Genomic DNA, 27,493 nt, shown 5'->3' with positions numbered 1-27,493 from the left:
TAGGGTGTTTTCTATCCAAATCAAATAATTATATGCATATTGTAGTTTCTGGGCAGGAGTAATAACCAGATTAAATCGGGTACGTTTTTTATCCGGCCGTGAAAATACTGCCCCCTATCCTAAACAGGTTAACTGCCGTCCAGGTGAAAGGAAGCAACACGTGGTACCATCTAAACCACTCAAAATATTCTACAATGCGCCTGGTCCGCCTCCGCCGGCCCTTTCGGAACCGCCTAGTCCGCCACCGGAATCTTGTCCGCCGCCGGAATCTTGTCCGCCGCCGGAATCTTGTCGTCGTCCGCCTGCGCCGCCGCGTCGTCCGCCTGCGCCGCCGCGTCGTCCGCCTGCACCGCCGCCGCGTCGTCCGCCTGCACCGCCGCCGCGTCGTCCGCCTGCACCGCCGCCGCGTCGTCCGCCTGCACCGCCGCCACATCGTCAGGTACAGCCAGAGCCTTGTCTGCCACTGGAGCATCCTTGTCGTCCCTCGCCGCCGGAGCCTCTTCCGTCGTTGGCGCCGGAAATTCTGGTGATGCCATTACGGGAACAGTAACCTCTGCAGAAACACACACAGAAGGACAACATCAATTACAGCCCCTCTCCTACTGCATCAAAAACACACAGCTTAAATCTACAATATGTAACTTTTTGGGGAACCCAAACAAATTCACATAGAAACGTGAGTTATAGATCTTTCTTTCCCATTGAAAGCAAGTGTAAGAAGCAGTAGATCTGTTCTACGTGTGCTATTTATATGCTTCCCATTTCAGTTTTGTACACCAGCTTCAAACAGCTGAATATACAATATCTTTGGTTATGGAAAATATATTTCACAGCGGTTTAGATGCTACAATGATCCTCTACACCAGGTATTCCCAACCTACCAGGGGTACGCGCAATGCCGTCGGGGGTGCGCCAAATAAAAATGTGATTCACATTTTTAAACAGTCCATTTATATTTTCCAACGGGGCTATACATTTGGGTGAGGTTTTTCTCTCGTGGGAATTCCACTAAAGGTCCGCATGTAGCCAAATGTAGCTGCTGCTCATTCCGCTGGATCAAATGTATAAATGTTTTTTTTTAAAGGCCCAAGTCCATTGATACACATACCAGCTCTACTGGTAGTACTGCTACTACCAGCAGTAATACACCTGCACCTGTCGACGACAAGTTGTTCTGCTTCCACGAGCACATCTAATGCTAGCATCAGCAATTCTACATTTGTTGTTAGCCCAACAAGCATGGACACTGACAGTTGTGAATCTGATGTAGCCAAAGTGCTACTGCCCCCTTACCCGGGAAAGCACCGAACAACAGACAGGGATGTTGGACCATCGAAGAGGCTCAAATATGATGAGAACTACATTGATTTGGGGTTCACTTATTTTGGGAGTAGTGCCTTTCCTCATCCACAGTGTGTTATATGTGCAAAAGTACTATCTCACAACTGGATGAAACCTTCACTCTTGCGCAGACATTTAGAAACAAAACATACCAATTTGAAAAATAAGCCACGGGAGTTTTGAGTGAGAATAAATACAATTTTCGAGAAGTAAGACATAAAAGCAACAGATACCATTAACCTCTATGGGCTAGGTGGGACACTTGCGTCCCACCTACTCAACAGCCAGTTGAATCCTGTGGCGCGTTATTCAAATCCTTAGATATGCTATTACTTCATTTTTTCAAAAATATGACTATTTTACACCATTTTAAAGATAAGACTCTCGTTAATCTAACCACACTGTCCGATTTCAAAAAGGCTTTACAACGAAAGCAAAACATTAGATTATGTCAGCAGAGTACCCAGCCAGAAATAATCAGACACCCATTTTTCAAGCTAGCATATAATGTCACATAAACCCAAACCACAGCTAAATGTAGCACTAACCTTTGATGATCTTCATCAGATGACAACCCTAGGACATTATGTTATACAATACATGCATGTTTTGTTCAATCAAGTTCATATTTATATCAAAAACCAGCTTTTTACATTAGCATGTGAATAGCATGTGACTAGCATTCCCACCGAACACTGACGGTGAATTTACTAAATTACTCACGAAAAACGTTCACAAAAAGCATAACAATTATTTTAAGAATTATAGATACAGAACTCCTCTATGCACTCGATATGTCCGATTTTAAAATAGCTTTTCGGTGAAAGCACATTTTGCAATATTCTCAGTAGATAGCCCGGCCATCACAGGCTAGCTATTTTGACACCCACCAAGTGTGGTACTCACCAAACTCCGATTTACTATTAGAAAAGTTTGATTACCTTTGCTGTCTTCGTCAGAATGCACTCCCAGGACTTCTACTTCAATAACAAATGTTGGTTTGGTTCAAAATAATCCATAGTTATATCCAAATAGCGGCGTTTTGTTCGTGCGTTCAAGACACTATCCGATGGGTAAAGAAGGGTGACGCGCCCGACGCGTTTCGTGACAAAAAAATTCTAAATATTCCATTACCGTACTTCAAAGCATGTCAACCGCTGTTTAAAATCAAATTTTATGCTATTTTTCTCGTAAAAAGCGATAATATTCCAACCGGGAGTGGTTATTTTCGTTCAAAGAGAGAGAAAGTAAACATGGTGTCGGCTCGGGCACGCGCCTCCAGTCCCATTGTTCTCAGATCGACCACTTACAAAATGCGCTAATGTTTTTCAGCCAGGGCCTGCAAAGCCACCATTCAGCTTTCTGGCGCCTTCTAAGAGCCTATGGGAGCGTTAGAAAATGTCACGTCATGCCAGAGATCCCCTGTTTTGGTTAGAGATGATCAAGAAGGCCATGAAATGGTCAGAGAGAGCGCTTCCTGTTTGTAATCTTCTCAGGTTTTGGCCTGCCAAATGAGTTCTGTTATACTCACAGACACTATTCAAACAGTTTTAGAAACTTTAGGGTGTTTTCTATCCAAATCAAACAATTATATGCATATTCTAGTTACTGGGCAGGAGTATTAACCAGATTAAATCGGGTACGTTTTTTATCCGGCCGTGCAAATACTGCCCCCTAGCCCCAACAGGTTAACAAACCTCCAAACGAGCTTCAATGCCATACAACACTCCTTCGACGGCCTCCAACTGCTTTTAAATGCTAGTAAAACTAAATGCATGCTCTTCAACTGATCGCTGCCCGCACCTGCCTGACTAGCATCACTACTCTGGACGGTTCTGACTTAGAATATGTGGACAACTACAAATACCTAGGTGTCTGGTTAGACTGTAAACTCTCCTTCCAGACTCACATCAAGCATCTCCAATCCAAACTTAAATCTAGAATCGGCTTCCTATTTCGCAACAAAGCCTCCTTCACTCATGTTGCCAAACATACCCTCGTAAAACTGACTATCCTACCGATCCTTGACTTCGGCAATGTAATTTACAAAATAGCCTCCAACACTCTACTCAACAAAATGGATGTAGTCTATTACAGTGCCATCCGTTTTGTCACCAAAGCCCCATATACTACCCACCACAGCGACCTGTATGCTCTCGTTGGCTAGCCCTCGCTACATATTCGTCACCAAACCCACTGGTTCCAGGTCATATATAAGTCTCTGCTAGGTAAAGCTCCACCTTATCTCAGCTCACTGGTCACCATAGCAACACCCACCCGTAGCATGCGTTCCAGCAGGTATGTTTCACTGGTCATCCCCAAAGCCAACACTTACTTTGGCCACCTTTCCTTCCAGTTCTCTGCTGCCAATGACTGGAACGAATTGCAAAAAAAAAAAAAAAAAATCACTGAAGCTGGACACATATCTCCCTCTCTTAACTTTAAGCATCAGCTGTCAGAGCAGCTTACCAATCACTGAACCTGTACACAGCCAATCTGTAAATGGCACACCCAACTACCTCATCCCCATATTGTTATTTATCTTCTTGCTCTTTTGCACCCCAGTATCTCTACTTGCACATAATTTCGCCTCTATGGCCTATTTATTGCCTTACCTCCCTACTCTTCTACATTTGCACACACTGTACATAGATTTTTCTGTTGTTATTGACTGTACATTTGTTTATGTGCAACTCCGTGTTGTTTTTGTTGCACTGCTTTGCTTTATCTTGGCCAGGTCACACTTGTAAATGAGAACTTGTTCTCAACTGGCCTACCTGGTTAAATAAAGGTGAAATATTTTTCTTTTTAAATGAGTCAGATGTGGTGGGCCTGGCACAGCTCCTGGTACATGTCCGTGATGTTTATGGGGGGGTCAATTAAGGAAGACATCTTCTTCTGCAAACCAGGACAACAGAAGAGGATATTTTTTTAAGTACTGGACAGCTTTGTGACATCAAATGGACGTTGGTGGTCAACATGTGTTGGTATCTGTACTGATGGCACAAAGGCCATCAGGGAGAAATAGTGGAGTGGTAACGTGTGTGCAAGAAGTTGCTTCCGAAGCCACTTGGGTACACTGCAGCATCCACCTAGAGGCTTTTGCTGCCAAGGGAATGTCTGACAGCTTGAAAGACGTTTTGGACACTACAGTGAAAATGGTTAACTTTGTTAAAGCAAGGCCCCTGAACTCTTGTGTTTTTTCTGCACTATGCAATGATATGGGCAGCAACGATGTAACGCTTTTACAACATACAGAAGTGCGCTGGTTATCAAGGGGCAAAGTATTAACACGTTTTTTGAATTGAGAGACGAGCTCAAAGTTCTTTACTGACCATAATTTTCACTTGTCTCACCGATTGCATGATGACGAGTTTCTCACACGACTGGCCTACCTGGGTGATGTTTTTTCTCACCTGAATGATCTGAATCTAGAATTACAGGGACTCTCCGCAACTATATTCAATGTGCGGGACAAAATTGAGGCTATGATTAAGAAGTTGGAGCAAGATCTTCTCTGTCTGCATTAACAAGGACAACACACAGGTCTTTCCATCATTGTATGATTTTTTTCGTGTGCAAATGAACTCAAGCTTAAGGACAATGTCAAATGTGATATAGCGAAGCACCTGAGTGAGTTGGGTGAACAATTACGCAGGTACTTTCCCGAAACGGATGACACAAACAACTGGATTCGTTATGCCTTTCATGCCCTGCCTCCAGTCCACTTACCGATATCTGAACAAGAGAGCCTCATCGAAATTGCAATAAGCGGTTCTGTGAAAATGTAATTTAAATCAGAAGCCACTCACAGATTTATTGGATTGGGCTGCGCTCACAGTATCCTACCATTGCAAATCGCGCTGTTAAGACACTGATGCCCTTTGCAACCACCTACCTACAGTGGGGAGAACAAGTATTTGATACACTGCCGATTTTGCAGGTTTTCCAAATTACAAAGCATGTAGAGGTCTGTAATTTTTTTTATCATAGGTACACTTCAACTGTGAGAGACGGAATCTAGAACAAAAATCCAGAAAATCACATTGTATGATTTTTAAGTAATTAATTTGCATTTTATTGCATGACATAAGTATTTGATACATCAGAAAAGCAGAGCTTAATATTTGGTACAGAAACCTTTGTTTGCAATTACAGAGATCATACGTTTCCTGTAGTTCTTGACCAGGTTTGCCCACACTGCAGCAGGGATTTTGGCCCACTCCTCCATACAGACCTTCTCCAGATCCTTCAGGTTTCGGGGCTGTCGCTGGGCAATACAGACTTTCAGCTCCCTCCAAAGATTTTCTATTGGGTTCAGGTCTGGAGACTGGCTAGGCCACTCCAGGACCTTGAGATGCTTCTTACGGAGCCACTCCTTAGTTGCCCTGGCTGTGTGTTTCGGGTCGTTGTCATGCTGGAAGACCCAGCCACGACCCATCTTCAATGCTCTTACTGAGGGAAGGAGGTTGTTGGCCAAGATCTCGCGATACATGGCCCCATCCATCCTCCCCTCAATATGGTGCAGTCGTCCTGTCCCCTTTGCAGAAAAGCATCCCCAAAGAATGATGTCACCTCCATGCTTCACGGTTGGGATGGTGTTCTTGGGGTTGTACTCATCCTTCTTCTTCCTCCAAACACGGCGAGTGGAATTTAGACCAAAAAGCTCTATTTTTGTCTCATCAGACCACATGACCTTCTCCCATTCCTCCTCTGGATCATCCAGATGGTCATTGGCAAACTTCAGACGGACCTTGCGTGCGCTGCAGGATTTTAATCCATGACGGCGTAGTGTGTTACTAATGGTTTTCTTTGAGACTGTGGTCCCAGCTCTCTTCAGGTCATTGACCAGGTCCTGCCATGTAGTTCTGGGCTGATCCCTCACCTTCCTCATGATCATTGATGCCCCACGAGGTGAGATCTTGCATGGAGCCCCAGACCGAGGGTGATTGACCGTCATCTTGAACTTCTTCCATTTTCTAATAATTGTGCCAACAGTTGTTGCCTTCTCACCAAGCTGCTTGCCTATTGTCCTGTAGCCCATCCCAGCCTTGTGCAGGTCTACAATTTTATCCCTGATGTCCTTACACAGCTCTCTGGTCTTGGCCATTGTGGAGAGGTTGGAGTCTGTTTGATTGAGTGTGTGGACAGGTGTCTTTTATACAGGTAACGAGTTCAAACAGGTGCAGTTAATACAGGTAATAAGTGGAGAACAGGAGGGCTTCTTAAAGAAAAACTAACAGGTCTGTGAGAGCCGGAATAATTACTGGTTGTTAGGTGATCAAATACTTATGTCATGCAATAAAATGCAAATTAATTACTTAAAATTCATACAATGTGATTTTCTGGATTTTTATTTTATTTCCGTCTCTCACAGTTGAAGTGTACCTATGATAAAAATTACAGACCTCTACGTGCTTTGTAAGTAGGAAAATCTGCAAAAGCGGCAGTGTATCAAATACTTGTTCTCCCCACTGTATGTGAGAGTGGATTCTCGGCCCTCACTAGCATGAAAACTAAATACAGGCACAGACTGTGTGTGGAAAATGATTTAAGACTGAGACTCTCTCCAGTACAACATTGCAGAGTTATGTGCATCCTTTCAAGCAGACCCTTCTCACTAACCTATGGGGAGATATTCACAATTTTTGATGAACAAATAAGGTTTTATATGTAAGACTGTTAAATAAAGAGCAAAATGATTGATTATATTATTTGTACCCGGGTCCTATAAGAGCTCTTTTGTCACTTCCCACGAGCCGGGTTGTGACAAACTCACACTCATTCTTGTGTTCAATAAATGTATCGTATAGTGTGTGTGTGTGTGTGGCAGGCTTACAATGATGACAAAAAACAACATTTGAGAGTGTGCTGAGCCTGGTGCTAGAGGGGGTACTCAGCTGGAGATTGAATGTTTGAAGGGGTAAGGGACTGTAAAAGGTTTGGGAACCACTGCTCTACACAATGACCGCTTGTTTTTTCACATAAACTGAAATTCAACTATTAGAATTGTATCAACCAGGAAATGGAGGAGTGATTTCTGTATAGTGCATCTTTAAAGAAATTACTTCTGTTTATAGGGTCTTAAATGAACTGGATGACTTGTCTTGTTCTGGCTGGACTCCATCACTGCCTTTAGTTGAGGTGGAGAGAAGAGAGAAAAGTTGAGCTTAGTATTCTCATACACAGACCATATTAGTATTTGTTTTGTTCACTTCTGGATGACAATGAAAAGGATGCTAAGTGACATAATTCAGGGGTTGTCATTGTTTCTTACCCTCACACATTGACTCATCTTTAGGACTGTTGGATCTGCTGGCTTTATCTACCAATGAGGACAAGTCTTTTTCTTTTTCTTCATTGATTAACAGAATACACTCATATTGTGTGTTGCCGCCACCTACTGTACAGGGTAGTAAAAAATACCCCATAAACAAAATATGTTTTACATTTACAAATTCTTACTTATTACCAAAAACAAAAAACACTAACCAAACACGAAATCAACATCATACCGCTCCTGGTCACTGACCGATTGCACTTAACCCAATTCGATCTTCACCATCGCAATCGGGTCCCCCCAAAAAACATCCCTGCTTGTGAATCACACTCCAACCATCAACTGCTGTTCATTTCCAACTTTAGCCCTTTCTACTTCACCATCGTCCACTCATTCTCCCCAACTGTAGTCAAGCCAAGAGAATGACACAATACTTCCGCTTCATGTGTCTAACTCATTCCACATAGGGCCGAGTGCCTGCAGATTTTCACTCCTCCCTTGTACTTGATTACAAGGGAGTACTAATTATTAAAAAAAACTCAGCTCACCTGGTTGTCTAGGTCTTCATTGAAAGGAAAAAACTAAAATCCGCAAACACTAAGCCTTTCATGGACTGAGTTTGGCACCCCTGTTCTAGATGAACCCTCTATACTTATAAAACACAGTATTATGTATTTAGCATACAAGAATCAGTCAGTTACAGGAATCATCCGGGACCAATACAATTTGGGTGTACTGTAACTGCCAGAGCACTGATTCCAGATCTGTTACGGGGTAAACTATGCACTTAAGTCTCATACAACCCTCCATTCCCCTGTACCGTCATCCCGTTTTGATGGACACTAGCATAAACCCCTCTGCAGAATCACACAGAAGTAAAAACTCAACTACAGCATCAAATGGAACTTTAAGAAGTTACTTCTGCTTTATACAGTCTTAAATTAACTGGATGACTTGCCTTGTTTTGGCTGGGCTCCATCACTGACTTTAGCTGAGACAAAGAGAAGAGAGAACTTGAGCTTAGTATTCTCATACACAAACCATTTTAGTATTTGTTGTGTTCACTTCTGGATGACAATGAAAAGGATGCTAAGTGACATAATTCCAGTTGAATGGCACTGTGCCTTACCATCAAGTTTTATTGAGTTACGCAGCAACTTTCTAGGAAGGAAAAACTCCCTAGAAAGGCCAGAACCTACTGCAGGATTTTGTTCCAACTAGGCACCACAACTGAGCTAATTTGACTAGGCAAGCCAGTTAAGAACAAATTCTTATTTTCAATAACGGCCTAGGAACAGTGGGTTAACTGCCTTGTTCAGGGGCAGAATGACAGATTTTTACCTTGTCAGCTCAGGGATTCAACCTTGCAACCTTCCGATTACTAGTCCAATGCTCTAACGCCTAGGCTACCTGCCACTCTAATTGATCAGCTCAGTGATTGCCTAAATTCAACACACTTGGTCTTCCAGGTCGGTTAAATCAAAAACATGGCCCTCCAGGACCAGGGTTGTCTACCCCTGCAGTAGATGAATGGTTTAACCATGAGCTCTTAAAGACACAAAACCTGCAAAAGTCTTGAGACGTTCTGAAACAAGCCACATGTCTAAACCAGCAACAGTCATATTAAACAAAACAACATGAAAACAGTTCTCAGAACTCAAAATGTTCTGATTGACAACCATGGAGCAGAGCAAATAAAGCATTAGACTAACACTGAAGAGTGTGAAATAATTGGCTTTTGGAACAAACTAGCAAAGGGTGACGGGGACAGAATCATTATTCACATTGTTACCTCTATGGGTGGCATTTTGACAGCGCACAAATGCATAGATGTGAAGAGAAACCAAAACCAAACAGGTTATTTAAAGCACACTTTCCTTGCAGATTCCAACTGCATCATATACATTTTATATATGCTAGCCCACACACTGCTAACTTTAAACTCACATTAGTAATCACCTTCTCTTACTGTATGTAGATGTCACTAAAACATGCTCTTCAAATAAATATCCCCACAAATAATATGAGAAACACATTTCTGGCAACATTTCCACATATCTGCATTGTCAAAATGGCCCCATAGAAGTACCATGTAAAAGGTGTATTAGTGTTACTACCTGTGTTAGTGGACTGATTGTTATTATTCTGATTCATGGAGTAATCTCCAGAAGACTTCTCCCCTACAGTGCTATAAACTGTGTCCATGGCAACCCAAGAGAACCCCTGAAGCTCCAAGGTTGGTGACCTGATCATCCCCTACAGTGTGATAAACAGTATCCGGGGCAACATAATTCTGATTGTTGCATGCGTACCGTGTACAGTTACACCTTCCATCAACATTGTTTACAGCAAACAGAGTAGAAGAGGTTCCTTGAATTTAGGAGGTATTTGCCCTTAAAAGGTTACATAAGGTTACGATGACAAAACGTGTTGAGCGATTACTGATGTGAACAAACTCTCTCTCACACACACACAATAGGAGATACAGTTGAAGTCGGAAGTTTACATACACCTTAGCCAAATACATTTAAACTCAGTTTTTCACAATTCCTGACATTTAATCCTAGTAAAATTTCCTTGTCTTAAGTCAGTTAGGATCACCACTTTATTTTATGAATGTGAAATGTCAGAATAATAGTAGAAAGAATGATTTATATCAGCTTTTATTTCTTTCATCACATTCCCAGTGGGCCAGAAGTTTACATACCAAATACTAATTCAGTGTAGCAAATTGTTTAATTTGTGTCAAAGGTTTCGGGTAGCCTTCCACAAGCTCCCACAATAAGTTGGGTGAAATTTGGCCCATTCCTCCTGACAGAGCTGGTGTAACGGAGTCAGGTTTGTAGGCCTCCTTGCTCGCACACGCTTTTTCAGTCCTGCCCACAAATGTTCTATTGGATTTGTGATGGCCATTCCAATACCTTGACTTTGTTGTCCTTAAGCCATTTTGCCACAACTTTGGAAGTATGCTTGGGGTCATTGTCCATTTGGAAGACCTATTTGCAACCAAGCTTTAACTTTCTGACTGATGTCTTGAGATTTTGCTTCAATTTCTCCACATCATTTTCCTTCCTCATGATGCCAGCAATTTTGTGAAGTGCACAGTCCCTCCTGCAGCAAAGCACCACCAGAACATGATAACGACGGTCATTATGGCCAAACAGTTCAGACCAGAGGACAAATCTCCAAAAAAGCATGATCTTTGTCCCCACATGCAGTTGCAAACCATAGTCTGGCTTTTTTATGGCGGATTTGAAGCAGTGGGTTCTTCCTTGCTGCGCGGCCTTTCAGGTTATGTCGATATAGGACTCGTTTTACTGTGGATATAGATACTTTGTACCTGTTTCCTCCAGCATCTTCACAAGGTCCTTTGCTGTTGTTCTGGGATTGATTTTCACTTTTCGCACCAAAGTATGTTAATCTCTAGGAGACAGAACGCGTCTCCTTCCTGAGCGGTATGACGGCTGCGTGGTCCCATGGTTTTTATACTTGCGTACTATTGTTTTTACAGATGGACGTGGTCCCTCCAAGAATTTGGAAATTGCTCCCAAGGATGAACCAGACTTGTCGAGGTCTACAATTTGTTTCTGAGGTCTTGGCTGATTTCTTTTGATTTTCCCATGATGTCAAGCAAAGAGGCACTGAGTTTGAAGATAGGCCTTGAAATACATCCACAGGTACACCTCCAATTGACTCAAATTATGTCAATTAGCCTATCAGAAGCGTCTAAAGCCAAGACATCATTTTCTGGAATTTTCGAGCTGTTTATAGGCATAGTCAATTTAGGGTATGTAAACTTCTCACTCACTGGAATTGTGATACAGTGAATTATAATTGAAATAATCTGTCTGTTAACAATGTTTGGAAATATTACTTGTGTCATGCACAAAGTAGATGTCCTAACCGACTTGCCAAAACTATAGTTTGTTAACAAGAAATGTGTGGAGTGGTTGAAAAACGCGTTTTAATGACTCCAACCTAAGTGTATGTAAACTTCCAACTTCAACTGTACCTATTAGTGAGTAAGGTTCCTTAATTCGATTAAAACAGGTTTCTGGATTTCTGGGATGGAACAAAAACAACACTACTGTCCTGTGCTGTGAGGAAGCATGTGTGCAGTGCATGGAAGTATAGTGCATTTGGATAGTATTCAGACCCCTTGACTTTTTCCACATTTTGTAATGTTACAGCCTTATTGTAACATTTATTAAATAGCTTTTTTTCCTCATTAATCTACACACAGGCTTTTTGACATTTTTGCAAATGTATTAATAATAAAAAACTTAAATATCACATTTACATAAGTATTCAGACCATTTACTCAGTACTTCGTTGAAGCACCTTTGTCAGCGATTACAGCCTCGAGCATTCTAGGATATGATGCTACAAGCTTGGCACACCTGTATTTGGGGAGTTTCTCCCATTCTTCTCTGCAGATCCTCTCAAGCTCTATCAGGTTGGATCGGGAGTGTTGCTGCACAGCTATTTTCAGGTCTCTCCAGAGATGTTCGATCGGGTTCAAGTCCGGGCTCTGGATGGGCCACTCAAGGGCATTCAAAGACTTGTCCTGAAGCTACTCCTGCGTTGTCTTGGCTGTGTGCTTAGGTCGTTGTCCTGTTGGAAGGTGAACTTTCGCCGCAGTCTGAGGTCCTGAGCACTCTGGAGCAGGTTTCATCAAGGATCTCACTGTACTTTGCTCCATTCATCACCTTGATCCTGACTAGTCTCCCAGTCCCTGCCTCTGGAAAACATCCCCACAGCATGATGCTGCCACCACCATGCTTCACCGTAGGGATGGTGCCAGGTTTCCTCCAGACGTGACGCTTGGCATTCAGGCCAAAGAGTTCAATCTTGGTTTCATCAGACCCGAGAACCTTGTTTCTTATGGTCTGAGAGTCTATAGGTGCCTTTCGTCAAACTCCAAGCGGGCTGTCATGTGCCTTTTACTGAGGAGTGGCTTCCGTCTGGCGACTCTACCATAAAGGCCTGATTAGTGAAGGGCTTCAGAGAGAGTTGTCCTTCTGGAAGTTTTTCCCATCTCCACAGAGGAAATCTGGAGCTCTATCAGTGACTATCAGGTTCTTGGTCACCTTCCTGACCTTTCTCCCCCATTGCTCAGTTTGGCCGGGCGGACAGTTATAGGAAGAGTTTTGGTGGTTCCAAACTTCTTCCATTTAAGAATGATGGAGGCCACTGTGTTCTTGGCAACCTTCAATGCTGCAGAAATGTTTTTGTACCCCTGCCCAGATCTGTACCTCGACACAATCCTGTCTCGAAGCTCTACGGACAATTCCTTTGACCTCATGGCTTGGTTTTTGCTCTGACATGCACTGTCAACTGTGAGACCTTATATAGACAGGTGTGTGCCTTTCCAAATCATGTCCAATCAATTGAATTCATCACAGGTGGACTCCAATCAAGTTGTAGAAACATCTCAAGGATGAGCAATGGAAACAGGATGCACCTGAGCTCAATTTTGATTCTCATAGTAAAGGGTGTGAATACTTATGTAAATAATGTATTTCTGTTTTTTATTTTGAATACATTTGCAAAAAAATTATGTTTTCGCTTTGTCATTATGGGCTATTGTGTGTAGATTGACAAGTATTTTTTTAAATCCATTTTAGAATGAGACTGTAACGTAACAAAATGTAGAAAAAGTAATGGGGTCTGAATACTGTATGTGTATATACTGTAGTACAATGTTGTGTTTGTATTACTTTGGGGACCCTGTTAGCAGGTTAAATATGGACCAGAGTCAAGTTAGGGTAAAACTTACTGCAATTTCCACAACAAAACTTTCTCAAAAAGTCAATCCAGGTGTCTTGGGGATATCCTGAGAGGAAAAAGAAACACAAGAAAGTAAGACCTTATTAACAGTTTCATTCAAATGGTTCTTTGTTTCCACAGGAATCCAAATGTAAATGATTTTATTGTGAAGCAGTGAGTATGAAGAATTGAGACAGGAAGAGACAGGTAATCATCCTACCAGTCGTTTTCTTCCACACCAACATTCCTGAGGAGTAACAAAATAAATATTTTATTTTCCAAGTTGATCCATGGTTCTGTAGCTTGTGTTAGCTATTTTAGAGTGAGAAATAACCCCTCTTAAAGTACAAGTCTGTGTATTAACCATTCTGTCAGCTATTGAGTATGACTTCACCCACATTTACATGTTTAAGCTGCAATAAGGAGACATCATTTCTGAGAGCATGCATACAGTACCTGCACAAGGCCGACTTCAAATCAATGTGAAAGTAACCGGCGCATTAAACAGCTGACGACGAATGCAAACTATGCTAGATAAATCCTACACATCAAATCAAATCAAATGTTATTGGTCGCATACACTTGGATAGCAGATGTTAATGTGAGTGTAGCGAAATGCTTTCACAAAAAACAATTCTCCTGGGGTAACAATGTAAGAAATAATTTATAAACATGCATTAACACATGCAGTGAAATAAAAGGCATACATCAAAAGACTTACTTAGGCCTACAATCGAGAAGGACACATGAAGACAAAAGCTCAAAGAATGACGAAAATCACAAAATATACACATGCCTTTTTAAAGGGAGCTAAGGCTGCGTCTGTGATTCAGCACCGCTGAATGGACAGCTCCTCGGTACAGGTAGGCATAGTGGAGCTCAGTGGTGTGGTGCTGAATGGACAGCACCTCTGTCTAGTAGACAGCTACATAATTATACAGTTGTTGGGCAGATTTTAGGGCATGGTTAGCCTACAATGCGTATTCTTCAGTTGTTGGGCAGATTTTAGGGCATGGTTAGCCTACAATGCGGATTCTTCAGTTGTTGGGCAGATTTTAGGGCATGGTTAGCCTACAATGCGGATTCTTCAGTTGTTGGGCAGATTTTAGGGCATGGTTAGGTAGCCTACAATGCGTTTATGAAAATCATAAGTGGCATGCAGAACTTTATAAATGGTAGGATCAATTGTAAATTGGCACGCCAGATGAAAAAGGTTGCCGACCCCCTAGGCTATAGCCACCCTTGTGGAACGGCGCATACAGTGTTGATCTATAATGACTTCCCACCAACGGTCTATTTTATTTTTTAGGGGGTAGATCAGCTTTAATATTGCAGATAGATTGTAGCTTCCATCAATGTAATTGTCTGCATCATTTCCATATCCCCTATATATTTTTTTGTAAATATACACTGCCATTCAAAAGTCTTAGAACACCTACTCTTTCAAGGCTTTTTATTAATTTTTACTATTTTCTACATTGTAGAATAATAGTGAAGACATCAAAACTATGAAATAACACAATAACACACGTTTTATATTTGAGATTCTTCAAGTAGACACCCTTTGCCTTGATGACAGCTTTGCACAATCTTGGCATTCTCTCAACCAGCTTCACCTGGATTTCTTTTCCAACAGTCTTGAATGAGTTCCCACATATGCTGAGCACTTGTTGGCTGCTTTTCCTTCACTCTACAGTCCAACTCATCCCAAACAATCTAAATTGGGTTGAGGTCGGGTGGTTGCGGAGGCCAGGTCATGTGATGCAGCAGTACATCACTCTTCTTCTTCGTAAAATAGCCCTTACACAGCCTGGAGGTGTGTTGGGTTATTGTCCTGTTGAATTACAAAATGATAGTACCACTAAGAGCAAACCAGATGTGTTGGCGTATCGCTGCAGAATGTTGTGGTAGCCATGCTGGTTAAGTGTGCCTTGAATTCTGATGAGTTCTAAACTTGAGATATTGTTCATTATCAGGTATCCTATTGAAATATTGACTGCCATAGACTAGAGTCTACACAGGAAGTTAATGGTTACAGTAGCTGTAGGAGGAATGTATATGGTGGAGGCAATTAAGCTTGGAATGTATTGAGTAAAGGAAGGGCAATCACATGTGGCAGGCACTAATAAGGATGGAGAGATGTGGTTTAGCGAGGAAGGGGGCCGAGGTTATGTCAGGTCACATTAAGGGAGAAGGAACAGTTTATGGCCGCATCACTTAATTTCCTGCCTAGCAATAAAGATGTAATGTTTAGAGAGAAGGAGGACGTCACCTAAATTGGGGTATATATACTACCACTGGTGGAACCATGTCTTTGTCTTACGCAGCTGTAAGACCCAGTGGGTGAATAAACTTGGTTTGAGCTTTATTTAGCGTCCGTGAGTTTATTACTCTGTTTATTTAGAACCTAACAGTTGGCGCTGCGAGCAGGGTTCACCACGATTTACAGTCGAACTAGAGATTCCGAATCAGTGAAACAGGAGCCGGCACCAAAAACAAGGTAGACACAGTTCCTACACCTGTTACCACTCATTCTGACATGTTGGGGAGATGAGAGTCGTAGGCTGAACCAATTATAGGATACGGACCTAGAAAGCCTGAGCTTATTCAGTAGTCCCATTGTATTACCACCGGTCGTAGATTCATGGTATATGGTAAGTCCCGGAAGGTAAGCCCGAGCACGCTGGTACCTGCAGAGGGTAAGTCCTAGAGGGTAAATCCCAAGTGGGTTGGTTCCTGCCAGGACCATAAAGTATAGGGTAATTCTCGAAAGGTAAGCTGGAGCAGGTTGGTACCTGTAGAGGGTAAGTCCCGAGTGGGGTTGGTTCCCTACTAGACCCGTAAAGGGAGGGTGAAAGCCCAGCCGCGGTGGCCGTAGTGTGTGTGTATGGATAAATTGTAATGCTTGTGTACTAGTACGGCAGTTTGTAGAGAAGTAGTCCATGGAGAAGGACAACAGGAGGGAATGTGGATGGTGATAAGAAGGTTGCCTATAATTTCTGAAAGAAAGCCACATTCATGGTTAAAAGAAAAGCAAGAAGATATTCGAATACTGTTTGATTTGTGTGTATTAGCAGTAGCAATAAGGAGAGAGGTTGGTTTATGCCCTATTGGGAGGGGGAACCATGACAGAGTATGTGGAAATAGGAAGACAACTGTGAATCATTTTGGTAATGTGTGTTATCAACAACAGTGATATTTGAGGCGTAACACTGGAATAAGACATAAGGTCACCCGTATTCTCCAGTAATACATTTGCAGATGCTATAGGATTGGTTCAAATACAAGGTATTAAGTGCCATGACCAATTAATAGGCACAAATACCATAACTATTCTCAGGGGAAGTGGGTAGAGCTACCTTGGAAAATAGTTAATAAAAGGTGTGTATTAGTGCCGGGAGTGAAGAAGATCTGAACACCCTGGACACCGTGGGGAGAGGTTCGAAATGGCGACAGATGCGCCCCGGATTCTCCCTGTAAAGCTGGGGCTAGAGGAAGAGAAGTTTAATAAAGCCATAGAGGTGTTGAAAGAGGAGCACGAGCATTTGACCATTCTCGAATGTCGGAAATATTTTGCTAAATTGTTAAAATTGGTCAGTATTTCCCTGCTAACGGAAAATTCCAATCAAATAAAGAGGGGGTAGTGGACCAGCATTCTCATTGGGATTTAATAGGACAAGCAGCGTTGAGAGTGGAAGCTAATTTAGTTTACACCGCAGATGTACAAGTGGTTAATGCTGCCACAGTGGAAGTCACTAACAGTGGTCTCAATGGCCAAGGTAGGACAAAGAAACAGAGAGGAAAGGGTAACTAACCTGTGCTAAGGCACCCGGGAATAGCTCCCTGTTTTAGATGTGTGGCTATCGGTCATTGGAAGAACGAGTGTAAGGAATCCGATGAGGTTATTCCATACTGGGCACGGTCCAAATTGATGCCTCCTTGTGACACATTATGAATGAAGACAGTGCCCTACAGCAGGTGGTGCATCTAACCCCCTGTCTTGTCTGTAGCAGTAGCCTGAACACTACTGTAGATACAGGTAGAACAGGTATCCCCTTCAGGAGGTATAGCTCACTGTTGTTGCTACTGTTATGTCAACCTGTGATTCAGAACTATGTACATGTGCAGTGCTCTGTTTCTATAGATGTGCTGTTCTTACCTGTTATGACAATGAAAACAAATGCTACAATGGCAGTGACAACAACACCAACAAAATCTCTGATGGAAGGCTCTGAAATGAAAACACATTTTGTATTGATACTTTGACAGGAGTTGATCAGGTATTCAACATAGTGCAACATTCAAAATGTCTTACAAAACTAGCAGTGTTACAAACATATCAATACATAAGTATGTAACACACTTATGAGTGTCGACTCACCTGAGAAAAACACCTCTCCAACTGGCTCGCTGACTTCCCCTTCCCCACTTACAGAGTTATTCAGCTTGCAGATGTACTTGTAACTGTTGGTTGAATTGCCAGTGTCGCTCTTAAAGACAATCAGCTGTTTTCCTCCAACCTCCCACACCCCCTCTCCCACTTTCCAGCTGTAAGTGACTGGTTCAGCATCAGTGGTGTTGCCCTCACAGGTCAGAGTGCAGGAGGTTTGGTTGGCGTTACAGGAAGAAGTGATTGTGGGTTTTGGGACTGCCTCTGTAAATAGAGGAAAGACACAGGAATAATTTGGGAAAATGCTTGTGAGGCACTACAATACATAACCTGCTGTTTCTACACAACCACGCACACACATACACAGGTACATCAGTGGCGATCCGTATTCAGGGCAGGTGGGGCAGAGACCCACATGTTTTGAGTCCCACATTTTAAGCAAAAATGTAAAATTAAAACTATATATATATATATATATATATATATATATACACATCTATATAAATATATATTGGGGGGGCTTTCCTGTTTTGCATGTTATTTGGGCATTAATACGTGTCACATATAAGTTTGCAAACAATGTAAAAAAATATATATATAATTGAGTTAATAAAGCCGCATACAAACATGGTCTTTTTTTTGTTATCTTGAGTAAGGCAGCTCCAAAATACAGATGTTTCAGCTTAGCTCAGTGGTAGTCGAGCCAGCAGAAAATAGGAGCATTGCGCCGTGAGTGGCTCAGTGTTTTGTCGCTCATGGGGACACCATGTCATTGCCAAGTTTATGTCCTTAGTAAGGGTAGACATCCGAAATTTCAGCCCTTTGGGTCCTGCCATAGAGTTATATTACAAGTGCCCTTCCAAGAAGGCTCAAGGTCATTGGTCACAGACAAAATTACATCAAATCGCGTTATATGTATCGTATCTTTGATTGGACTGATTATGTCAACATCTTATTTTTAAAGTCTTACCTAGCAGTCATCATCATGAATAAAGTCGACAATCTACTGGCAAATCCTTTTAAATCCTTGTCATATGAAGATAAATAATGAAGAGAAATTATAGATAAAACGTATGGGTGCTCATCGGCCATTGAACATAAAGATTACACAACAAGTTGGAAATCGCAAATTAAACAAGTAGTGGTATGGAAGGAATCAGTGGCTAACTGCAAGCATTGCAAAGCAACCACTAGCCTGCTATTCAGTGGAGTGGCTGTGTGTTCCCACCATAAATCCAGAGAATGCCAGACTTTGATGACAAAGTTTGATGACAAAATTTGCCCACAAAGGACCACCTTCCTGTTTAAGTGAGCACATCACAAGGTGAGTCCAAAAATGTCTTGTATGCTGCTGCATAAATGATGTAATATGCAAGGGAGATATGTATACTGTAGATAAGAATGTAATACTAAGTGTATGTTGTGTAGTAAGCTGTTAGCAGCCCATGTGCCTCACCCTCATAATTTGGTCTATTTTCACCAACGTGGTATTGTAAACACATAATTTGTTCCCCGGTGTGTGCTTGTTCGGCTACTGTTTGGTTCAGATTTGACAGTGCTACTGATAGTAGTTGTGTCACATGCATATTCAACACGCCAACATTCTATAATAGAATTGTGTTATTTGACGTGTCAAATTAAAAGCTTATTTAATGCGTCAAATAGTGTTGTATGATGTTTATCTTTTTTGACACGCAAACAGCGTTCAATGTGCCTCACCCTAATAATTTGGTCTATTTTCACCTCTTAATTCAGCCTACTGTTCTAACTTGGTGTTGCACATGTAGCCTATAACCTGTTTTAGAGAAATGTAATCATTGAATATTGTAAGAGCTTTCACTGTCTGTTTATATGCCCCCTTTATTTATCCTATGGTTCTGAATTGGTGTAAAGGGAAAACACTGTAAGAATGGCCCATGTTTTGAATTCTGTCATTGTACATTTCAAAAGTGCTGAACAAATAGTTATATTGACTACGTCCGTCGTCACTCGCTCATTAATGTCTTAATCGAAATTACGGATTGCCTCTTATCCGCTTGTCGTCCCCTTATGCCATAGTATGTACATCTCAATTGTCAGTAGAAACCACATTTGTTTAAGCAAGTCAGCCATATCAGCTATGTTTTTTTAAAGGCAGTAAATGAGGCTGAATGAACTGTTTTGCTGCCAGACAAGGCTCTGCTGATATCCAGGTGTAGCAGTGGTAAGGTGTTGGGACTCTGCTGTTGGGACAGCTTTATATAGGCCCTAACAGTTTGTGGGCACCGTTTGTCAGCGTTATAGTGCAATGAATGTATTGTTTAGCGTTGTGTTGTGTGGTGCTTTGTGCTTTGCTGGCATGCATCCTACATATTTTTCCCCCCCCACCAAGATCTACATGCTAAACACACATACAGAAAGAAACACTTACTGATAACAGACAGTGTATATGTCTTGTCAAGCAGTTTGCTGTTGAACTCCACAGAATAAACTCCACTGTCTGTTTTCATCAATCCACTGATTCTCAGCTCTCCAGTAGTCTGGTCCAGGGTTGTACGCTCTTTGAAGGCAGCATAGATGTCCAGATCAAAGTCCTTGTACCACTCTGCCACCTTGTTCTTCCCATGCTTCCATAGGATGCTTGTGATGGAGTCAGGCACTGTGGACTTGTCCGGCGTCAACAGGAGCTCACCTCCCACTTGAAGGTTAAGGTCTTCTGGAAAAGCAGACATTTCATACATGTATCAGAGTATCAATGTATCCAGGGTGACACATTATGGTTAGGGTATTAATATGTAGTCCTAGCCCTATTGGCATTGAAAGAGACATTATTATCTACCTTCACTGTTTATATCAAGAATTCTGATCGCTGGGCATATCTGGCCTATGTAGTCTGACCACTTTGACTAGTATTTTCCCCCTCACTGGAGCAGAAATGTATCTTGACTACACTACAGATTAAAGTATTTTTCTTTTCCCTGCCCACTATTATATCACTAGCTAGGTTTCTTTCCAATTTGTGACAGATTTTCATGCGAATATTCTAAAATCTGCATGAAACAATATGCACATTTTCCCACAGGAGATATGTTTCCAATAAACGGACGTTTTGCATATAAAAGGTCGTGTGATGATGTAGTGTACATAAAAATAAATTGTACCAAATTATAAATACAAGTTTCAATGGGTTTCCATCGCATTTTCAACTCCACTGATGGTTCGTCACAAAAACTGTTGTGTTATATAGACTGTTGTGTTATATAGACTGTTGTGTTATATAGACTGTTGTGTAATATAGACTGTTGTGTAATATAGACTGTTGTGTTATATAGACTGTTGTGTTATATAGACTGTTGTGTAATATAGACTGTTGTGTAATATAGACTGCTGTGTTATATAGACTGCTGTGTTATATAGACTGCTGTGTTATATAGACTGCTGTGTTATATAGACTGCTGTGTAATATAGACTGCTGTGTTATATAGACTGCTGTGTTATATAGACTGCTGTGTAATATAGACTGCTGTGTTATAAAGACTGCTGTGTAATATAGCAAATGTGCCGACTCTGGTCTTGACACATGCGCTCTAGCCAACAGCTACAGTGGGGGTAAACTATCTACATTATGACATTATCATGGATAATAGTGATTATTATTTGTATTTGTCAAAGGGCAGCAAAGCATTGATGATCATGTCACCAGAATAACACCCTCGATATTTATTGTAAAGGAGCATCAAGATCACCGTGAACTTTCACCACCATGTGAAGTTCATCATAATGTATTTCATTTGTACTGTAATAAACAGCATGGTTTCCCATGTCATAGTGGGAGGCCCACACACCATATAATCTGGTGACTCCAAGTTTACTTCGATATGATGGTCGTCATATGATTTTTGCGCATTAAACTGGGCAGGTGCGTGCTGACAGAAACATGCATCAATCTCAGTTAAAGCATCCGAGCGAGCGAAACAGCGTCCCTCTGTCTCCCTAAGTGTAGACCATGTATCTGATGATGTAAGTGTAGACCATGTATCTGATGATGTAAGTGTAGACCATGTATCTGATGATGTAAGTGTAGACGATGTATCTGATGATGTAAGTGTAGACGATGTATCTGATGATGTAAGTGCAGACCATGTATCTGATGATGTAAGTGTAGACCATGTATCTGATGATGTAAGTGTAGACCATGTATCTGATGATGTAAGTGTAGACCATGTATCTGATGATGTAAGTGTAGACGATGTATCTGATGATGTAAGTGTAGACCATGTATCTGATGATGTAAGTGTAGACCATGTTTCTGATGATGTAAGTGTAGACCATGTATCTGATGATGTAAGTGTAGACCATGTATCTGATGATGTAAGTGTAGACCATGTATCTGATGATGTAAGTGTAGACCATGTATCTGATGATGTAAGTGTAGACCATGTATCTGATGATGTAAGTGTAGACGATGTATCTGATGATGTAAGTGCAGACCATGTATCTGATGATGTAAGTGTAGACCATGTATCTGATGATGTAAGTGTAGACCATGTTTCTGATGATGTAAGTGCAGACCATGTATCTGATGATGTAAGTGTAGACCATGTATCTGATGATGTAAGTGTAGACCATGTATCTGATGATGTAAGTGTAGACCATGTTTCTGATGATGTAAGTGTAGACCATGTATCTGATGATGTAAGTGTAGACCATGTTTCTGATGCTGTAAGTGTAGACCATGTATCTGATGATGTAAGTGTAAACGATGTATCTGATGATGTAAGTGTAGACCATGTATCTGATGCTGTCTGGGCAAAAGGAGTATGGCATGTCATACTTTTTCTGTCCAGACAGAATCAGATACATGGGCTTCATACAGCTGTTTCGCTGGCTAGTTTCAGCAGAGAGGAAGAGGCGAAGCGAGAGGGCTCAGTCCCGCCACAATCTGTCCTGGATAAGCCCAGTGCGTTACCTTTAGCATAATATGCGGACCTAAACTAGTCGCCTGAATTCCCGCCTTTGGGACAACAACTCTCATTGTTAGGGTGGAGACATGAGCATCTCGTCAGATTATAGAGATTTCTGGTTTCAGCCACTTGCGAATGAGAAAGGAAAGTTGGCGGGTGCACAGTGCACTTTTCGGATGCTGGCTTCCCCTAAAGTAAATTGATATTTACTCCTGTCTAAATAAAATAATTCAAAATACTTTACCGGAGAGCTTGACTTAGCCACAGAGGATCATTAGTTTCTTTAAAAAAAATAGCAGCGCATAGGCATATGCCTATTTGGGAGGCCAGAAATGTGGGCCGCGTGCGTGGCAATAGGCCTAGCTGATTATTGAGTTGTGGATGTCAGTGAACAGCCTCTAAAATGTGTGAAGATAATGTGTCTTGGGTATAATTTACTCTGAAATAAAATATAAAATGTTGAGAAAAGAAGGGGAGGGGTGTGAGGTGAAGATACGGGCATCTTTCTCCAGAACACACGCACTCAGCTCTCCAGAATGTGCTCCGCAGTCTCCCGCCAATTACTGCCCATTCATTCATTCATTGTTTCATTGTGTGAATTGTTTGCCCTTTGATTGTTTATTTCTATCAATACCCCATTACACATGTAACCAGTAGGCCTAGAAAATGTACCGCTAATCCCCGTAATTAGGTTACATTAATTACTGGTAATGCATACATTACAGTCATTTACCTTTCTCATTCTCGGAGTGGAAACGTTGTTTGCAGAGTTCTAAACCTGCTACACTTGCGAGAAACACGTTTTGGTTAATTTCATAACCATAATTTAGGAGTTTTGTCAATTTATTCATTGTCTTTTGTTTTGAGTGCTCCATGTGAGCAATACGCATGTGTCTGGTTTCTCTGTCCTGATAACGTTGAGGGCGCGAGAGAGCGAGCATGAGCACACCAACCTCCTGACATGATACAATGTTACACTTCACAAGTCATGACCGATAGAAAGGGAGGAAGACAGGCGGTGTAGAGAGATGAATGCAATCTAAAGAACCTGAATTTTGATCAGGATATTTTCTACTGTTTTTATTTGTCGGCTTTAGGCCTATGTATTTTACTTAGTTCATGATGGAAGTTATAGACCTACTACTGCATTGGTCTATAGACTATCTCTGAGTTCCATGCGCTAATTTATTTAGCTGCTAGTGGATCAATGCATCAATGTGTCCATATGGCAAAGGCTGGTGCTCTTGCATTTAGTTGAATTTTAACTTGTATAGTTGTATAATTTTAATTCAGATGTGTATGATTAACCACGTAAATATAATTTAGCGAAACGAAAAGATTATTATTGAAATGAAACTGTTGCATGAAAATGTGCACATAAAATAATCACAACCGGCACGTAGATACGTAGAAATTGTAGTAGAAATTGTAAGCTTCTCGAAACTTTAAACTCTCGAGCTGATTATGGTCTTGATTATAACACCCATTAACAACATTCGTGCATGTGCGAGGGCGTGCACAAAAGTCCCATGGAAAAAACGGTCCACCTTTAGAAATCAAATGCCCATCCAACTGATTCGTTCTGGTGCCATACTCTTTTCGTCCAGACAGCATCAGATACATGGCCTATACAAACTGAGACAGAGAGGCGATGTTTCCCTCGCTCTGATGCTTTAGCTTAGAATGATGCGTCTTTCTGTCTCCGTGAGTTTAGGTCAAATAAATGATCAATATTTCAATATTTTATTTGGATGGGTAAGTAGGTACGGTAGGGCGGTCCAGTCCCTCTAAGGCCCATAACGCCGGCGCTGCCATGAACAGGTGAATGCACCAATTTGTAAGTCGCTCTGGATAAGAGCGTCTGCTAAATGACGTAAATGTAAATGTAAACATGCAGACCCTTCTGTAGGCTTGCGCTTTGGTTTGGCGAGGACTCAAAATTCGCTAACTTCCTGAAGTAGGCTCTGTGTAGCTAAACGGAATAAGAACAGTTGTGACCCGTCATTCTGGGTAGGTGGGGGTTTTGAGCCCCACCTTTTTAGCAAAATTAAAATGTTATTTTGGCATTAATACGTGTCACATATCAGTTTGCAAACAATGTAAAAACAAATAATAAATATATATATATATATATATAACTGATTTAATAAAGCCGCAAACAAATATGGTCTCTTTTTTTGTTTTCTTGAGTAAGGTAGCTCCAAAATGCAGGTGTTTCAGCCTAGCTCAGTGCTTTCTGTGGTGGTGGGGAAAGCCAGTAGAAAATATGGAGAGTTGCACCGTGATTGGCTCAGTGTTCTGTCACTCATGGGGACACTACGTCACCGCCAAGTCTAAGGGTAGAGCTAGAAAATTCATGCCCCTTGGGTGCTGCCATAGAGTTACATTAGAAGTGCCCATCAAAGAAGACTCAAGGTCATTGACCACAGATAAAATGACATAAAATATCGTTATATGTGCAGTAGTTTTGATTGGACTGATCATGTCAACATCATACTTTCAAAATCTTAGCTAGGAGTCATCATTATGAATGAAGTCGACAATCTACTGGCAAATCCTTTTTAATCCTTGTCATATGATGATAAATAATGAAGAGAAATTATAGATAAAATGTATCGGTGCTCATCGGCCATTGGACATAAACATTACACAACAAGTTGTAAATCACAAATTCAACAATGGGTGGTTTGGAAGGAATCAGTGACAGTGGCTAACTGCAATCATTGCAAATCAATCACTAGCCTGCTCTTCAGTGGAGTGGATGTGTGGTCTCAAATCTGGGATTAAGGGGCTCTTTTCCAAGTTTCAAATGAAAAACATTCAACATTGGCCATGATATCAATGAAGCATGATTTGTGCCAAGCTCAAGCTCGGGATGCTCGGGATGCTGGCCTTCAAGGCAGAGTTGCAAAATAAAAGCCATATCTCAGACTGGCCAATAAAAATAAGAGATTAAGATGGGCAAAAGAACAGAGACACTGGACAGAGGAAGATTGGGAAAATTGTGTTATGGACAGACAAATCTAAGTTTGAGGTGTTCAGATCTTTGATGGTGGTAAATTGGGAGATTTGTACAGGGTAAAAGGGATCTTGAAGAAGGAAGGCTATCACTGCATTTTGCAACGTCATGCCATACCCTGTTGCCTGCGCTTTACTGGAGCCAATTTCCTCCTACAACAGAACAATGATCCCAAAGCACAGCTCCAAACTATGCAATAACTATTTGGGGAAGAAGCAGTCAGCTGGTATTCTGTCTATATTGGAGTGGCCAGCACAGTCAACGGATCTCAACCCTATGGAGCTGTTGTGGGAGCAGCTTGACCGTACGGTACGTAAGAAGTGCCCATCAAGCAAATCTAACTTGTGGGAGGTGCTTCAGGAAGCATGGGGTGAAATCTCTTCAGATTATCTCAGCAAATTCACAACTAGAATGCCAAAGGTCTGCAAGGCTCTAATTGCTGCAAATGGAGGATTCTTTGACAAAAGCAAAGTCTGAAGGACACAATTATTATTTCAATTAAAAATCATTATTTATAACCTTGTTAACGTCTTGTCTATATTTCCTATTTATTTTGCAACTCATTTCGTGTATGTTTTCATGGAAAACAAGGACATTTCTAAGTGACCCCAAACTATTGAATGGTGGTGTATGTATACTGTAGCTAAGAAACTAATACATAAGTGTATGTTGTGTAGTAAGATGTTAGTAGCCCATGTGCCTCACCCTAATAATTTGGTCTATTTACCCTCTTAATTTCGCCTACTGTTCTGACTTGGTGGTGCACGTGTAGCCTATAACCTGTCTTAGAGAAATGTAATCATCGAATATTGTAAGAGCTTTCATTGTCTTTTGATATGCCCCCTTTATTTATCCTACGGTTCTGACTTGGTGTACAGGGAGAACACTGTAAGAACGGTTTATGTTCTGAATTCTGTCTGCTGTACATTTCAAAAGTGCTAAACAAATAGTTATATTGACTACTCCATCCTAGCTTGCTCATTAATGTCTTATTCAAATTACGGATTGCCTTTTATCCGCTTGTTGTCGCCTTATGCCATAGTTTGTACATCTCAATTGTCATTAGAAACCACATTTTTTTAAGCAAGTCAGCCATATCAGCGATGTTTTTTTTAAAGGCTGTAAATGAGGCTGAATGAACTGTTTCACTGCCAGACAAGGCTCTGCTGATAGCCAGGTGTAGTAGTGGTAAGATTTTGGGACTGCTGTTGGGACAGCTTTATGTAGGCCGTTTGTGGGCACCGTTTATCACCGTTATAGTGCAATTAATGTGTTGTTTAGTGTTGTGTTTTGTAGTGGCTTTGCTGGCATGAATCTATCTATCTCACTCCCCCCCCCCCCCCCCCCCCGCTGAAATCGCCACTTAACAAGAAGGGTGTGGTCCTTACTTCTAATCGAAACCCATATAGACGTTGTTTAAAACCATTCTGACTTTCCATGTTGAAAATCAATATGAAGACCGTGTTTAGACTATTGTCCATCCATGTCGTTACAAGTTATTTTTTCAGTGATATGAATCCCTCTCGGCGACTGCGTTTCTAACTTGAAGTTGCAGCGCACATAGTGTTCATAAAGGACATTATCTCGCTATACCTATTGTTCATGATAATCAAAGATTAGGAAGTGATGTTGTAGGCTAGGCTATACAATTAGCACACAATAGCAAACAAGTAGCCTAAAAATTAGTAGGTAGACCAAAATGCTACATTCGTCCTTGCCAGTCGGTTCAACTTACCTCCGGAGACCACCAT

General features: G+C 41.4%; 1 protein-coding gene across 1 annotated transcript; it reads right to left on the bottom strand.

Moving 5' to 3' along the window:
- Nucleotides 1–233: 233 nt before the first annotated feature.
- LOC106592161 (CD48 antigen-like) lies at nt 234–27,493 on the bottom strand. The gene is made up of 4 exons (XM_082963297.1): nt 27,478–27,493; nt 20,191–20,475; nt 17,772–18,044; nt 234–553 (listed from the first exon to the last, which is right to left on the bottom strand). The coding sequence occupies exons 1-4, from the start codon at nt 27,491–27,493 to the stop codon at nt 234–236; spliced, it is 894 nt and encodes a 297-aa protein (XP_082819423.1).

Source organism: Salmo salar, chromosome 17, assembly GCF_965601325.2.
Source record: "Salmo salar chromosome 17, fSalSal1, whole genome shotgun sequence".
In the NCBI taxonomy this organism is placed as follows: Eukaryota; Metazoa; Chordata; class Actinopteri; order Salmoniformes; family Salmonidae; genus Salmo; species Salmo salar.
The sequence above is the reverse complement of the archived record's forward strand: the minus strand, read 5'-3'. Positions and strand labels throughout refer to the sequence as shown.

Excerpts from the sequence above, each read along its gene's own strand:
- LOC106592161 (XM_082963297.1), bottom strand. Across the intron at positions 18,045-20,190 it reads ATATACACTGTCTGTTATCA|AGGCAGTCCCAAAACCCACA; the intron begins GTAAGTGTTTCT and ends CTCTATTTACAG. Across the intron at positions 554-17,771 it reads TGGAGAGGTGTTTTTCTCAG|AGGTTACTGTTCCCGTAATG; the intron begins GTGAGTCGACAC and ends GTGTTTCTGCAG.